A 17,317-nucleotide genomic window follows, 5' to 3' on the forward strand; every position below is an offset into this window, starting at 1 on the left:
GGCTGAGAGAGGGTCCTGAAGTTGCTCAGCCAGCCTCTCTGGACGCGAGTGGCCTTTATTAGAGGCGTGGGGGGGGGGGGACGATGGAAATGGGGGCCAAAGCCAGGGTCCCTGGACTGGGCGAAGGCGGCCTCCAGCCAGGCCCGGCTGTGAAAGTTGCCCGCGGCGCGGAGGCTGGGGAGGGGTGCGCTGCGGCCGGCGGCGCTCTCGGGAGAGCGGCTGCACCTCCTCCCAGCACCGGACCGCAGCACTTCGGGCAGTCGGTCCCGACGCCGGTGAAACAAAGAGGGAAGGAGGGAAGGAAGGAAAGAAAGGAGTTTCGTGTCTGGTGAAGTGAGAAAGCGCTTCTGAAGAAATTAGGTTGTGTTACTTTATCAACTGTGAGGTTTTTTTCTAAATATACATATTCCCTGGTTTTCTCTAAATTTCTGCAGCTCAGTCCAATAAAGCCTCTCGTCGCCGTGAATAAATAACCTGTGTGTCAGTCTGTAGATTCTAAGAGCGCGCCTAGTACCTCGGATGGACTCTCCTGACCCGCGTCTCCGCCTACCGTGCATCCCGCGCGCCGCTCCGGGGCTGTGTGAAGGGTGGTTGGCACTCCCTCAGCGGCAAGGGGTCTGGACACTTTGCAGTTTTTAAAGTGCACCCCCCAGAAGCCTGGGTGGCTAGTCGGTTAAGCGTCTGCTCTCGGCTCAGGTCATGATCCCGGACTCCTGGGATCGAGTCCCGCATCGGGCTCCCCGCCCCGCGGGAAGCCTGCTTCTCCCTCTGCCTCTGCAGCTCCCCCTGCTCGTGCTCTCTCTCTCTGACAAATAAATAAAATCTTAAAAAAAAAAAAAATACGGTGCACCCCTCGAAGGGCCTCTGTGACTTGGTAAAGCTAAACTCTTGCAGCAAGCGTAGTGGTCAGTCCTTGTGAATGAAATGCCTTGCTTCGGGGACAACTTGATGCCATGTGCTGAATAAATTAATTGTGGTTGGCTCATTTTCTCTTTGTTCCTGTGGGTTACTGTTACACGGCGTGTGTCTTGTTTGTTTAAAGTTTACTTCTTCCCTGTATCAAAAGAGAAAGGGCTTAACGCGTCGTCAAATCTGTAATTCACCAACATGCCCTCAAATCTGTAATTCACCAACATGTTTTGTTATTACCAGCTTCATTACTATTGTTGGTATTCATGTGCCAGTTTTTTGATTAACATAAAATCACCTTCATTTTACATCCCATAGGTAATGTCTCTTTAAATGCTGGGTTTTGAAGAAGGAAATAAAATGTTCTTGAATGAAAATCCTAAGGGATTAATAACTTTTTTTCTCTCCCTTATGTCTTTACCTGAGAGTTTCTGTACTCATACTTTGACAGGGATTTTAAGATATAAGAACCATACCGGAATGAGTTCTATCGTAATTATTTCATTTTGAAGATACTGCACATGCTATTTTTATGCCATTGCAAATATGTTTCATGCTTTACTGACTCAGCACTATCCTTGTTAATCTTTTCATTAATCAATATTGTAAAAACTTTCCCCATAGCTAGTTTTTGCCAATATCTATTACTTGGAGATGTCGGGTTTGCTAAGAATGTTTGAATCAGAACCAAATGTGGGATTCTATACTTGAAAAGCAGGGTGATACCTAAACAGCGACTTGTTAGATGTTGTATTACTATAGTTTGATTCCCTTCTACCCCCACCTTGACTTCTGAGTAGAAGTCACTGTAAAAATATCACTATAGAGCCAGCCTTTCTAGTCTACATGGAAGCACTCTACTCTCCCAGGTGGTTTGGGGTTTCCATAGTATTAATTAATCTGAGTGAAAGTCCAAGAGAAGTCCCCACTTCTGGATTGACATCTTTGTCATTTTGGAAAAGCTGACTACAAAGACAATAAAACTAGCCCCATCCTTTTCAAAGAGACAAAAGAAATAATACATCTGGTGTACTTTGGAAAGCAAAATGTACTACATAAATATAAGGCCTCCAATAAAAATCAAATACAAGTGATGTGGCTGATTGGGATTTGGACTTAAATTGAGCTTCTGCGTTCCCTTTTGTAGACGAGTTAAGTTTCCTGAGCCTCCACTGCCCCTTAAGAATCTTGGTGCCTGTTTAGGAAGCTGCCCTGGCTGCTGGGGCTGCAGGGAGAGTGAGGCTGTTTGCTCAGTGTTGAACCCTATGCAAGGGCTTTATTTGCATTTTTATTCAATCAGAATCATGTGAGGATTGGTATTGTTATTACCAATTTGTAGAAGAAAAAACTGAAGCTCAGAGAGGCTGAGTGACTTGCCAAGGGTTATAGAGGTGTCAAGTCATAGAACCAGGATTAGACACCAAACCCGGCCTTAGTTCTCTCTCTCTCTTTTTTTAAAATTTAATTTAATTTAATTTTTTTATTTTCATGTTATGTTAATCACCATACATTACATAATTAGTTTTTGATGTAGTGTTCCATAATTCATTATTTCCGGCCTTAGTTCTCTACATAACACCTTGATACCTTTAACTCAGTGGTTTTTTTTTTTTTAAAGATTTTATTTATTTATTTATTTTGAGAGAGAGAGCGAGCATGAGAGGGGGGAGGGCCAGAGGGAGAAGCAGACTCCCCGCCGAGCAGGGAGCCTGTTGTGGGACTGGATCCCGGGACTCCAGGATCATGACCTGAGCCGAAGGCAGTCGCTCAACCGACTGAGCCACCCAGGCGCCCTAACTCAGTGGTTTTAAACTTATTTTGATGATCTGATAAAACTTTATCACTGCAGGGAAAGTAAACACCTGAAGTGCAGTTTAGAACAATGGTGCTTATTTGAAACCAGATCTTTGTTTGGGCTTCTTCAACTATTCTATCACAAAGAATATGGATTTGTGCCTTTAGTTATAGAATGGAAACAGTCCTTTTTTCCCTCTCCCCAGAGATGGCAAATCCTGTGGTTGTTATAAGTAGCTGCAGCTCTCAGGAAGAGGAAAATCGCTGCACTTTTAACCAGCATACATCACCCTCTGAGGAGCTTCTGTTAGAAGACCAGATGAGGCGAAAACTCAAATTTTTTTTCATGAATCCTTGTGAGAAGTTCTGGGCTCGAGGCAGAAAACCATGGAAGCTTGCCATACAAATTCTAAAAATTGCAATGGTGACTATACAGGTAAGCATCTCAAATCGTGAGTTTAATGAGGCCTCTTTTAGTAACAGAGGAGTAAGGACAGTGTTTTTTTCTAACTTTGAACTGTATGTATAATGGAGAACAATAAATAAGGAAACATACAATCTTAAACTCCTCTCTTCAATATTTGTGAAAGAAGACTTTGGGGTTTTTTTCCCTTACTTTTTTTCCTTCTCATCTTTCATTAAATTACAATTTTAGTCACATAATGGAATCAGTTTTTAGGAAAAGAAAATTTTAATATTTGGTTTGTAATAGAGAAGCTGAAGCTTTCTAAATCAGCTGTGAAAACTAGCTAGCTGTTGCCCAACCAGAGGATTCTTTTCCTTCCTAGTTTCCTAGGAATTTCTCTCTCTTCAGAAACTTCAAAGGTTTTCTCTTAAGGCAAGTGCTTAGATTCTCACAGCCCTGCAGTGGAAAAATGTAGAGTTAACTAAAAAAGAGTGGCATAGGTAGTGAAATACAAGACTTCATTTTAGGAGAGTTTGAATCTCATTTCCTTGACTTTGTTGACATTTCTTGGGGAAATCATATTTTGCAATTCTTTATATATAGTGATTATGATTTACTCTTGTGAAGATATATTTTCCTACTGGTGAGAGTAATTATCCCCATTTCACAGATGAGAATATTGAGACTTAGGTAAAATAATCTGTCATAGTCAGGAAACTAGAAGAGTGGAACTGAGATTCAACTCAGATTTTATTCTCTCTAAGACTTCTGTTCTTAATTACTCCTAATTTTTTTAGGGAGCTCATTTAACCATCCTCTGTTTCCTAGGGTGGTCAAGAGGAAAAGTGACCAATGGTTTAAGATGTTAAGCCTGTTAGTAATAAGCATATAAAAGGCATTTAGGTACATTCTTAAAAGGAACTGAGGGGTTGTTTTGTTGTGTTTAAGATTTTATTTTTAAGTAATCTCTACCCTCAATGTGGGATGAGAACTCACAACCCTCAGCTCTTTGGCTGAGCCAGCAGGCTCCATCTGAGGATTTTTCTTTTCTTTTCTTCTTCTTTTTTTTAGATTTATTTATTTATTTATTTGAGAGAGATTGGGGTGGGGGGTGAAGAGGAGCAGAAAGAGAGAGAGAATCTTAAGCAGACTCACCACCAAGCACGGAGCCTGACAGAGGGCTCAATCCCACGACCCTAAGATCATGACCTGAGCTGAAACCAAGAGTCTGTCCCTCAACCAAGTGAGCCACCCAGGTCTCCCTGAAGGTTTTTCTTAATTGTGATGTTTCCTTAATCTGTATTAGATCAACCAAGCAAATATTACATAAAGACTCTGTAACCGAGCAAAACAGGGTGACTGGGTGACAGATCTCCTCTTCTCAGGGGAAAGAAGTTCATTTGGAGATTTCGTGTCTGCAGCCCCAAAAGAAAGACATCTCTGATGATAGGCACCCTACTAAATGTTCCCTTTCCCCAAGGCCTGGTACAGTCTCTGAGTTACAGGGCTTTTCTCTCTGCCATGGGTACACCCTTGAGGGCAGGGACCGTTGTTTCTGCATTGCATCCTTGGGACCCAGCTCAGTGCCGGCATGTGGGGGGTACTCATTTGTAATTGGTCTTTAGGAATTCTCTGGAGGCTTTTCAGTCATCTGCTTCATTATATGTAAAATCCCTGGAATATCAAGCTGTCTTCTTGGGATTTAAATAGGACACTTGGCTTAAAGAGGCTCTTTGTAAATAAAAGTCCAGTTAGATGGAGAGCACTGGCATGTGTGGGGTGCAGGGCATACATCACAAGGAGAGGTGAGAAAAGAAAAGATTTGTGTGCTCAATTTTTCCCCAGTAAGACCCTGTACTACTTTGTGTAGCTTGATAGGGTGGCTAGAGCTTGGATTTAGTCTGTTGGACTTGGGTTCAGATTTTGACTATACACTTGGTAGTGAGGTGACTTGAAAAAATTATTTAACTTCTTTAGGCCTTTATGTACCCATCTCTAAAATGGGTATGTTAGGGACTGTACTGTGGGATTCGTATGAAGGAAGTTCCTGGTATGGCACATAGGTGCTCAGTGTTGTTTCCCTTTTCCGTATAAAATACACCCTTCTTCACTCTGAGATCCAAGTCAGAGTGTATGTTCTAAACTTACAGTGTGTGTGTGTGTGTGTGTGTGTGTGTGTGTGTGAGAGAGAGAGAGAGAGAGAGAGAGAGAGCAAGAGAGAAAGAGAGAGAGAGAGTGAGAGCAAGAGAGAAAGAGCAAGAGAGCAAGAGATTGAGATGGTTTCAGAGGGAAGAGAAAGTGAAAGAGACACCTGGAGTAAAGTTTCAGGTATGATTGAAAGAGCTTACGTTAAGATGACAGCGGGGCAGTTAAACAACTTTTTGTGCGTGAATAACTGAGTTTCATGTAAAACTCTGGGGTCAGTCCTGCATGAATAGTAAGGATATATTATGTTAATATTCTTTAATTTAGAGATCAGTTGAAAGGCTGTTTTTTATTTTTGGTCTTCTTGTCACAGTTTTGATCATTAAACTGACAATTAACTATAGTCATTTGATTGGAGGCTTAGACTTATTTAAGAAACTTCTTATATTGCATTGTACACCTGCTTCAAAACCTTCTTGATGTCCTGCACAATTCATTTTAAAATCTTCTACTTGCCATTTAAACCCCTGCACCATCTGCCTCCAGTTTTTCTGCTGACATTTTTTTCTTGCTGTTCCTTCAGTTGGATTGTGCTGGGATCCTCAGTGTCCCCCCCAAAGTGCTAAGTTCCTCTCTACCTTCTTAGCCTTTTTCCTGTGCTCCTCAAATGTCCCCACCCAAGTTATGCACATGCTTCCAGCGTTTTCTATCATTATTTCATTCTTAAGGAAACCTTCCCATTTCTTTAGCCAGCGTGACCTTGCTTCTCTAAACTCCTAAAGGAGGACTTCTCTGAAAGTGGTGGTGGGGGCAACGACATAAGCAAGATCATACATGAAAATGTGCAAAGCCACTTTCTTTCATTTTAAAACTAGAAGCCCATGTTATCTTTAAGGCCAGATTAATTTACAGCTACCAAAAGTTTAATATATATTGAATATATTCAGGACGAATTAGACGAATAGATAAATTGATTGTTATATGGAGACCTTTTATTCCATTGCTTTTTCAACCCCCTTTTTTTTTCTTCTTTTAAGCTGGTCTTTTTTGGGCTAAGTAACCAGATGGTTGTAGCTTTCAAGGAAGAGAACACTATAGCATTCAAACACCTCTTCTTGAAAGGATATATGGACCGAATGGATGACACGTATGCAGTGTACACACAAAGTGATGTATACGATCAGATCACCTTTGCAGTGAACCAGGTAAATCCAAGTATGTGTGTTCTTACTTGGGAGAAAGAACAGACTGGGAAATTGTTAGCAATGTACATAATAGAAGGTGACATTCCACTGTAGAAGGGTGAACATTTCTGTGATGACATGTATAAATGATATGTATAAAACCATTTTAAAATTATTTTTTTTAAACTTTTTTTTTTAAAGATTCATTTATTTGAGAGAGTGAGAATGAGAGAGAGAGAGTACATGAGAGGGGAGAGGATCAGAGGGAGAAGCAGGCTCCTCGCCGAGCAGGGAGCCCGATGCGGGACTCGATCCCGGGACTCCGGGATCATGACCTGAGCTGAAGGCAGTCGCCTAACCAACTGAGCCACCCAGGCGCCCCTTAAAATTATTTTTAAAAAAATCACCATCGAACTTCCATGAAACAAGAAATTGAGAAAAGCTTTAGTTTAGTAACAAAGAGACAGAAACTTTAAAGACTTAATTAAAAGAATCAGAGCTAGGGGTTGGCATGAGTACCTCAAAGATTTAAAATTATTAACCATGGCCCTGGTTGTAAGTAGTCATTAAGTCTTCAGAGTTTATACATTCAGGGGCCCTTAACAAATAATGAGAATATTAACTTTGCAAAGCATATATAGCAACTAAGACCTGAAAGTTTGTTTAAAAAATAAGTAAGGCCTTTATGTCATACATGACAATGGTTTTATTGTAACATTGATTAACTGCCCCTCAAAAGTAAAAATTACTATAGTGCAATTATGGTTCTTAATTATCTAGAGACAATCTATGCTCAGTGAGATAGCAAATTGCTAGGATGACATATGTGTTTACGGCATCAAGGCTTTTCTGTTAACCCTTGGACTGTGTAAATTGGCCAGAAATCTGCGGTGATGGAAGTAAGCTGCGTAAGTTACTAAACAGAATTATGGATCTGTGTGAAAAATTCCTCTGTCAAAGCAGAGCTGCAGAGGCAGGTGAGGACAGATGCCCAGTCTGATTAAAGCCCTCAGAGGCCACAGCCACTTGGGGGCCCCATTGGTCCAGTCCCATAGGTCACCTGCCTTCCAGCCGTAGTCCCACACACCCCATTCCTGTCCCAGAGTCCTCTGACTCAAGCTCCAGGATTTCCCTTAGTTGGACACAGTCCTACCACTTGCCCCTGACCATCTAGCTCTTGTACAGACCTCCATGAAGAGTCTTATTAGGACAGCAAGGAAGTTTGGCCAGAGGATATCTTATAATGTTAGCAGGTTACCTGCAGCCCTGCACCTTGGATCTTCTGTGTTTCAAGATCTTACGAAGTTCAAGACATACAAGTTTCTGTGGTCAGGAGGCTCAGATCTTTAGGTAATTCCTATGAGGACTGCTTCACAAATAGTAGGTGCTCAGAAGGGCTACAGGACCCCATACTTGTATGACTCTACCTCATGACCCCTGCTTGTCTTTCCAGCTTTACTTCCCATCACACACCATTGCAGGCACACTGGTCTGCTTGGGACCTCACCACGCTCAAGATCTTTTACCTTCGTTTTCATTTAATGGACTGTTGACCTCTTACACCCTCCCACCCCCAATATAAAACTACCAGTTTGGCTCAGAGTAGCTTTAGCAAGGCTTAATCCACTTATTTCCTTGAATAGAGAACAAAAACCTCAAAACCGAGTATCTCCACTGTTATACTATTTGCTCCCTACATATAGGACATAATGCTATTTAACAACTTAATGCAGCTTCTTTTTTTTTTTTAATTTTTAAAAAAGATCTTATTTATTTATTTGGCAGATAGAGACATAGCGAGAGAGGGAACACAAGCAGGGGGAGTGGGAGAAGGAGAAGCAGGCTTCCTGCAGAGCAGCGAGCCCAATGTGGGGCTCGATCCCAGGACCCTGGGATCATGACCTGAGCTGAAGGCAGACACTTAACGACAGAGCCACCCAGGCGCCCCCATTCAGAGTTTAAATTGATGGTTATTCCAAAGTACCATGAGATCCTCATTTGTAAAATTACATTTTATTTTATTTATAGGACTCCCTAGGAGGAGAGAATATTGCTGTGAAAGTGACTAACCTGTATTCTTGCAATGATAAAGATGAAACAGTTTTGTTTGTTTTTTGAAAAAGTTTTGCAGGTTAGCTTAGAACAATTGTATCCCCTTTCCTGTATTACAACAGCAAAGCAGAACTCTGACCTTAATAAGAAACGGTTCAGAGATAAAGTTTGTATTCACACTGAATGCAAAAATCAATTCCTGCACTTAGTTCTTTAAAGAAGGAAGGATCACAGAGTTGATGTACTGTAAGCCTTTACTTTTGTAGACAAGGAACCAGAGGCTCAGAAAATTTGTGACTTGCCCACGCTCACAGAAATGAGACTGGAGCCCAGAACTCTAATTTGGGAGTGCTTTCTGAAGGCTACTGTCCTGGCACACAGTAACATGTCATGTGCTCGCATATCAACGTGAATGTGAACGTGAGCGTCTCCACCCAGAAAGCAGGTTGGAACCTGCCCGTTTCATAGGCAGGGTGGGTAGGCAATCATGGCTTTATTTCTGTCTAGCTGGTGTTCCCATTCTCTGTTTCTCTTTTTGGTTTGAAGTACTTGCAGCTCCGCAACACGTCGGTTGGGAATCATGCTTACGAGAACAAGGGCATGGAGCAGTCTGCTCTGACCATCTGTCAGCACTTCTACAGGCAAGGAAACATCTGTCCTGGAAATGATACCTTTGACATTGATCCAGAAATTGAAACTGGTGAGGTTCTTCAAGAAACTAGAGCTTCCTTTTTTTTTTTAGCTCCTTGATTTATCCTTAAAACCAGTAATTTCATCTCTGAAAATGTTCATTTGGTCTGTGCTATTAGGTCATAGTAAGAAAATTTGTGGGAGTTGTTCTGTGTCGGTGCTGTTCCAAGCCCTTTACTGTAACTCATGATTTTTAAAAACAACAACAAGAACAAACCAATAAGGCAAGATATATTATTATCCTCAATTTGTAGAAGACTAAAGTATGGCTCAGAGAGTTAAGTGATATGGTCCTGATGGAGCTGGTAAGAGGCAGTGCTGAAATTTGACCCAGGCTATCTGTGCTCTGAGCCACTACATTCTTAGCCTCTATATTCCAATTCCTCTTGCACTGGATAAGCCAGTTATATAAACTTATACTATCCTTATAAAACATTGTACTTGCAAATTCATCATGTATATAAAACTCCCTCCCCTCAACTGCCCTTCTCAACTTAGTATCTTTGATGCTGGGTTTAGGGAGGAACCAGAACCAGGAATTAGAATAGAATGGCTTATTATTATTATTATTATTTTATTTTTATTATTTTTTTTAAGTAATCTCCATGCCCAGAGTGGAGCCCAGTGCGGGGCTTGAACTCACAACCCTGAGATCAAGATCTGAGCTGAAATCAAGGGCCGGTCACTTAACCAACTAAACCACCCAGGTGCCCTTGAGTGGCTTATTCTTATTAGCAAAGTTCTATTTATAATGTGTACCTAAAATACTAACTTAAGTCTTTGAGTTAAAAATTAAGTATCCGGATACTTTTAACAATAGTCACTGGGACGGTTTTTGGAGAGGGATAGTAAAGGATTACAGTACAGATTAGTGAAATCTCCTAAAATGCTGTCTTCCTTTTTTTTTTAATTTTAAAATAAAATAGTATTTTAAAAAATAGATCCTTTAAATTTAGAAAATTTTATCTTAGGTACTGTAAGTGCTTCACACTTATGCTTAGGATACAGAAAAGGGAGAAGGGATGCAAAGTTTAGGCTCACAAAGGAAGGAAGAGAGCATTCTATAGGAGACTAAAGAGACAGAGTTCAGGTTCAGGTCTCCTACCCTTCACCCACTCCAGAAATGTAGCCACTTGCATCTTAAAAACAAATGACTCATTGTAACCAAGAGATATTGACCTTTAGCTTTTAAATCTTAATTCAGAAGAACAGTAGAATCTGAATATCTAGTCTTAAATATATTATCCTTCCAAGATGCAGGTCACTTATTTATTTTAGGCAATATACATAATGTTTTGTTTCTTTCTATGGCAGAATGTTTCTTTGTAGAGCCAGATGAACCTTTTCACATCGGAACACTGGAAGAAAATAAACTGAACTTAACACTGGACTTTCATAGGTGAGGGAAGCAGTTGCGAGTGTACCTTGTGTGTCTGTGTGTGTATGTTTTCACTGCACTAAAGCCTCCTCTGTTTCCTAGACTCCTAACTGTGGAGCTGCAGTTTAAACTGAAGGCCATTAATCTGCAGACCATTCGTCATCACGAGCTCCCTGACTGTTACGACTTTACTCTGACTGTAAGCATGGGCTGGGCTGAATTTGGTCCCAGGCTGAAGAAAAATTGTTTGGTTTCATTACATGTTTCATCTACCCCTATTAAAGCATGGTCAGATATATAGGATGTTCCCACTTGAATGTGCCTGGGGGAAGCATTGGTATAGCTGGCTCTGTTTTGTTATGGTAACTTGTTTACTTGTTGATTATCCTCTGTACCTCAGTGGAAGTCCTGTGAGGGCGGGGACCTTGCCTTGTTCAGTGCAGTGTCTCCAGTACTCAGACCAGTAACTGGCACAGGGGAGGTGTTCAATACAAAAGTAGCAGAGAGCTTGTAGGTCCTCTATAGTTGGCTCATACCAGTCTGTGGCTCTCTGCTTACGGTCATTGCCAGGGATTCTGGCTGCTGAGGCTCCTCACTGTAGATGTGTGCAGCGTTTGGCTTATTGCTCACAGTGCTTTCCTTGGGCTGCCTCCAGATGCTTTGGTTCCTCCCCCTTCAGCCCACCCTGCCACATCTCTGTTCTCTATATTCCAGTTGCAAAAGGAGCTGTTAATGCTCTCTAGAGAGCACAAGATCAGCCCGTGAGGCTCAGGGTCAGTAATCCAATGCTGTGTGGGGCATATGTGGAACAGCATTTGATACAACTCACCTTCACACAGTCGAGATTGCTGTTACTTCAGCAGTAGTTTGTACCAGAGCTCTGTCCTTGATACTCAACTAATTGGCTAAGAGAAATCAAGTTTTCAGAGGTTGAGGTTAAAAAAATTTCAGAATATAGTCTAAATAATTATGCATATCATTTAGTGGGAAAAAGCACTAATACTGTGAGACTATTTTGTATTAGGCTACAAATTTTGATCCTAATATTAGCTGGGAAGTTACGAATTTTCAATATTACTTGACTTTTTTAAAAAAATTGAGCTATTATCCAGTCTTGTCTCTTCTCCCTCCTCTCCCTTACCATCCCCTGCACCATTCTCAAACTGAGAAATGGCACTTTTCAGAAGTTTTATAATCCTCAAGGCTCAGCTCAACTGACACCGTCTTCCTGGACCCTCTTTGTGATGCTTCAGTTAGGAACACATTCTGTGTTCTGAACTCCAGGGTTTTATTTTTGGTTTTGTTTTTATATTTTAATGGGCTCACCCACCTTCTCTTTTGTTTTAGGATTTTCTAGGCTTTTATCATCAACTCTGCTAGACTGAAAGCTCCTTGAAGGCAGGAATCATTTTATTAATCTTTGCATCCCTGAAAGAACATAGTAGGTGACTCAAATATTTGTGGAATGAGTAAAAGAAACATTTGTAAAATGTAGACCCTTTCCCATGACTCAGTACAGTGGTGAGAGCAGCCTGGCCTGTTAGCCGCAGGTGGATGTTTTTTTTTCCTGTTATTGCAGATTGACCCGAGCTATGCCCGTGCCTTGTGGATTTAGCAGTGTGTCTCCCAGAACTACAGTGGAACTGATGCCCTACAGGGTAGTTTATTTTTTTGTTTTTTACTTTTTTTAAAGATTTTATTTATTTATTTGACAGAGAGAGAGAGCCCAAGCAGAGGGAGTAACAGGCAGAGGAAAAGGGAGAAGCAGGCTCCCTGCAGAGCAGGGGACCTGATACGGGGCTCCATCCCAGACCCCAGGATTATGACCTGAGCCAAAGGCAGACGCCCAACCAACTGAGCCACCCAGGCGCCCCAATAGGGTAGTTTAATAATAAATACAATTAGTGCAACTTTATGTTTATAAGTAAACATGAACTGGGGCCATATATGCCTGATTTAAAATGCAAGGGTTTTAGATTCAGGCAAGCGTAGATTTTAATTCCAGCTCACCAGTTAGTAGCTTGTAACTTTAGGTAAATTACTTAATTGGTTTGAATTCCAGTTTTCTCATTTATAAAACAGAATTAATGCCCATCTACCCAACAAAGTTGTTGTCAAGACATCTGTCTATCTAATATACTTCATGTATATGAGATATATAGCAGATATTTGATTCATGCAACAACTATTTATGAAACCTTCCTGTGCCTATCATTTGGATTTATAATGTAAAAGTAGTACATTAACATTCATTCATAGCAATTTAATATATTCTTGCATCATGTATTTTGAAACTCTTTATTAGGTGTACAAACATTTAGGATTCTTGTGTTCACTTGAGGAACTGACTTCTACATCATTATGAAATGGCACTTTTTACCCCAATATATATTCTTTGCTCTAAAATCTACTTTGTTTGATCTTAATATAACCACTTCAACTTTTAATTAGTGTTAGTATGGTATATCTTTTTCCATCCTTTTGATATTAACCTATTTGTATCTCATGTTTAAAGTAGGTTTCTTATTAGACAGCATAGAGTTAAGTCTTGCTTTTTTACCCAACCTCATCATCTGTACCTTTTAATTGAGGTGCTTAGACCATTTAAATGATATGTGATTATTAATATAGTTTCTCTCTTTTTCTGCCTGAATTGAATATTTTTTGGATACTATTTTAGCTCATTTGTTAGCTTATTAGCTGTAACTTTTTGTTGTATTATTTTTAGGGTTTACAGTTCAAATATTTAAATTATTATCATCTGCCTTCAAGTGATATTATACCACTGCATGTAGAGCCCAGGAATCTTATAACAATCTATTTCTGTGTCTCCTATCTTGGCTTTTATGTTGTTGTTGTCACACGGTTTACTTCCAGATGTGTTACAAACTATATAATGCACTGTTAGGAGTTTTTATTTAAACAATTATCTTTTAAAGCAATTTAAATAATAAGGAAAAAAGTATATTGGCCCACGAAGTAACCATTCCAGCACGCTTCATTCTTTAGTATAGCTCCAGGCTTTCATCTGCGATCATTTTTCTTCCATCTGAAGGGCTTCCTTTAACATTTTTTATAGTGCAGGGCTGCTGAGAGACTTTTATATGCCTAAAAAAGTATTCCATCTTCATTTTTATTTTATTTTTTAAATAAATATTTTATTTATTCACTTGAGAGAGAGACTGAACATAAGCAGGGGGAGCAGCAGGTAGAGGGAGAGGGGGAAGGAGGCTCCCCATGGAGCAAGGAGCCCGACACAGGGCTCAATCCCAGGGTCCTGGGATCATGACCTGAGCTGGAGGCAGACGCCCAAACAACTGAGCCACCCAGGTGCCCCTCCATCTTCATTTTTAAAGATTGTTTCACTGGGTATAGACTTCTCTGTTGACTGTTTCTCCCGCAGTACTTTAAAGATGTTGTTGCTCTTCTAGCTTGCATTGCTCTGATGAGAAACATGCTGTGGTCTTCATCTTTGTTCCTCTGCAGGGGATGTACTCCCCCTCCCCCTTGCTGTTTTTCAGTTGTTCTCTTTATCTCTTTGATTGTGATATACCTTAGTGTAATTTTCTTCAAGTTTCTTGTGTTTGAGGTTTATTAAGCATTGGTTCTGTGGGTTTATAGTTTCCATTACATTTGACATTTATTAAACATCACTTCTTCAAATAGTTTTGTCTCTTCTCCTTCCTCCCCCTTCAGAGATTCTAATTCCATGTGTATTTGGTCACTTGAAGTTGTCTCATAGCTTACTAATGTTTCGTGTTTTTGTTTTATTTTCCAATCTTTTTTCTCTGTGTTTCATTTTGGAAGTTTCTATTGCTCTACCTTCAAATTCACTAATCTTTTCTCTGCGCTATCTAATCGGTTCTTAATCCTATCCATTATTTTTTCTTCTTTGTTTAAAGAATTCAACTTCTTTGAGCCCAATTGAGATGTGATTGACATTGAGCCAAAGTATATTTACTCAGCAGATATTTAGTGAGCACCTACTATTTATAAGGCCTGGACACTGTGTGGGAAAAGCATGGGTTCTCTTAGGCAAAGATTTCTGACTCATTCAAATAATATGAAGCATCTTTCCTTTGTGAGGCCATGGACTGGGTCGTCCAGTGGGTGTGGAGATGTGCAGACACTGACAACACTTTTAGTTGCTTGTCAAGGAAAGAAGCTTACAGTCCAACATGAGGAGAAACAAAGTGACCAGACTCACTAAATTTCTTTGAAATCTTATATATGCAGGGATGTCTAGTTACCCCACATGAAGAAGCTTCAATAAAACTCATTTAAATGGCAGGCATTTTTTCTTTTTGAGAGAGAGAGAGAGAAAGAGAGCACAAGCAGGGGGAGCAGCTGAGGGAGAGGGAGAAGCAGACTCCCTGCTGAGTGGGGAGCCCGATATGAGTCTTGATCCCGGGACCCTAGGATCGTGACCTGAGCTGAAGGCAGACACCTTAACTGATGGAGCCACCCAGACACCCCTAAAGAGCAGACTTTTGAAAGAATGTTTTTTCTTTAAGACTTGAGAGAGGAGGCACTAAAAGCAAACCAAACAAAACCATGGCTGATTTCCGTGCTTTCCCTGTCCCTGCATGGGGAAAGTGGAGAGAGCTAGAAAGGGAAGACAGTAGGACTCTGGAAGGTGTTCTGGTGTGACTTTGTCCTGCTTGGTGCCTGGTGTCTGGAATGATTCTTGAAGCAAAACATGGCTGTCAACTCCCTGTCACCACATCCTTTTTTATACATATGGTACTAGAGTGACTAAGAAATCTAGGCCCAGAATGAAAATCAGAAAAGCTTCACCTGAAATGTTTCAAGCCTGAGATAATTAACCTCTGTGTTAGTAAGAATTGCTGCAGCATTAACAAACTATCTCCAGCTGAGTCCCGGGAAGCGGGGAGGGCACACTTGTACCTGCTCTTGTCTATATCAAGAGGGCATCTAGAGATACTTAGAGTGGGAAGGAGAGAGATCTCTTGTTTTATAAGTTGTCTAGGGCTGGAATACTGTCCTAGAAATATAGGGTTTAGAGACTAAAAGGTCTCGACAGAAGATCTTGTCCAACTTTCTCATTTCACAGAGAAATAAAGGGCGCTTCCCAAAGTTAAACAGAGCTAGCATCAACTTGGGGAGGAGAGTCCAGAATGAGAATCTGGATGGATATCCTGTTACCTTGAAAGATCTGTTTTCTAATTAATGCCTAGAGACATCTTGGCTTCAAGAACTGTAGGTGTGTTTTGACCCTTTTCCTGTTCTTCACAGATAACACTTGACAATAAGGCCCATAGTGGAAGAATTAAGATAAGTTTAGATAATGACATTTCCATCAGAGAATGTAAAGACTGGCATGTATCCGGATCAAGTAAGTGGTGAATTTTACTAATTTTCAAAATGGTTATTAAATAAAATAAAAGGGTTATTAAATTACTGGGATGTGTGGAGCATCAAATGAAAGAATCAGAGCATTCCCAAGTTCCTAATTCTCTGCAAATAGATCAACTCATTGTGGGTGTCTGATGTTCCAGGCAATGCATGAGTTACTAGTAATTGAAATGACTTTTGCTGACCTCTACATGTGCCCTCACTAGCCCAGTTCCTACCAAAAAATGCACATGATCCCCCAGGAAAAATAATCACATATGCCCAAACTAATATTTTTTGAGTGTTTACTGCATAAGGACTTCCACCTACATTTTAATAGTTTTAAAATATCCTTGAGATAGGCAGCATCCCTATTTACACAAACGAAGAAACTAAGGCTTAGAAGTGAATCTTGGTGCCTGTGATCATACAGCCATGGAGAGGTCAGGTAGGATTGGACCCTGAAGCATCCCGCACATTATATTTATATTCAGGAATGAGGAAAGGGTACATTCTTAGAAATATGGACATAAATTCAGGTATAGACTAAGTATGATTGAGAATTTGGGGGCTGAACTAAGAAAATTGACTGGAAAAGAATTGATCTTTCTCATTTTTTAGGCCCTTTGGTATGCTGTGCTGGAATAGGTCAGGGGTTCTTGGATTCTGGTGAGCATAAGAATCACCCCAGGTCCCTGCTTAGATGCAGTTTCCCCAGCTCCCTGCAAGGCAGTCCGCAGGTCTGGCGTGAGGCCTAGGAATGTGCAGGACATCCTTATTCATGCCATACTTGGAAAATCATTGCTTTAGGCTTCCTACTGGTTGATTCACACAGTTCAGAAGCGGTAATGAGATATTAAGGATAAATGAAGTGAAATTTCTTCATTCTAGTATTCTTTTCATTATGAGGTAACTTCAAATATTTGAGGTTTGTGAATCACAAATTTTATTTGTCATCTGTAAACACCACAATACTTCTCCACACACTTTGGAATAGAGAAGACGAGAGCATATGAACGTACCTGGCACGCAGGCGTTCTCTTAAATGTTTGTTTCTTAGTTTTTAGGTTTTTCTAAAGTAGATGCAGACATTTTGGTAACAATTAGATGCCCCTTGGCTAATGTTAATAGGATGCTTCATTACAGAACTTTGAACTACAGAACTATAGTGTTAAGTGCTTGTCTTTTTATCAGCGGGGAGCAGTCTACCTTGTCAAATAAAGACAGGCTCTGTAGCACAGCATAGGAGGGCTGGGACCTCTGCTCACCTCTCTTCACCTGACTCCACTCATGCTGGCCGACTCTGTGCTGGCAATCCTCCAGAATCTCTGCGTGGGTGGCTCTGTCTTACCGCTCAGGTCTCCCCCGAGACCTGCTGACCCTTGTGGTGCCGCATAAACGAGC

At 40.7% G+C, this 17,317-nt stretch overlaps 1 protein-coding gene across 4 annotated transcripts in view; it reads left to right on the top strand.

The window, feature by feature from the left end:
* Window positions 1-17,317, top strand: part of MCOLN3 (mucolipin TRP cation channel 3) — a 35,044-nt gene that overhangs the window by 10,139 nt on the left and 7,588 nt on the right. For 3 of the 4 annotated variants that reach the window (XM_073896397.1, XM_025872105.2, XM_025872104.2), the window contains exons 2-7: window positions 2,910-3,139; window positions 6,292-6,459; window positions 9,037-9,190; window positions 10,495-10,579; window positions 10,661-10,757; window positions 15,815-15,914. In XM_073896397.1, the coding sequence (XP_073752498.1) occupies window positions 2,912-3,139; window positions 6,292-6,459; window positions 9,037-9,190; window positions 10,495-10,579; window positions 10,661-10,757; window positions 15,815-15,914 (832 nt within the window). In that variant the 5' untranslated portion in view covers window positions 2,910-2,911. The remainder of the gene's footprint in view (window positions 1-2,909; window positions 3,140-6,291; window positions 6,460-9,036; window positions 9,191-10,494; window positions 10,580-10,660; window positions 10,758-15,814; window positions 15,915-17,317) is intronic. The other variant, XM_073896398.1, reaches the window with a different exon arrangement.

Source organism: Callorhinus ursinus, unplaced genomic scaffold (assembly GCF_003265705.2).
Source record: "Callorhinus ursinus isolate GAN/ISIS: 27379988/994484 unplaced genomic scaffold, GSC_fseal_2.0 scaffold9, whole genome shotgun sequence".
NCBI classification, from domain to species: domain Eukaryota; kingdom Metazoa; phylum Chordata; class Mammalia; order Carnivora; family Otariidae; genus Callorhinus; species Callorhinus ursinus.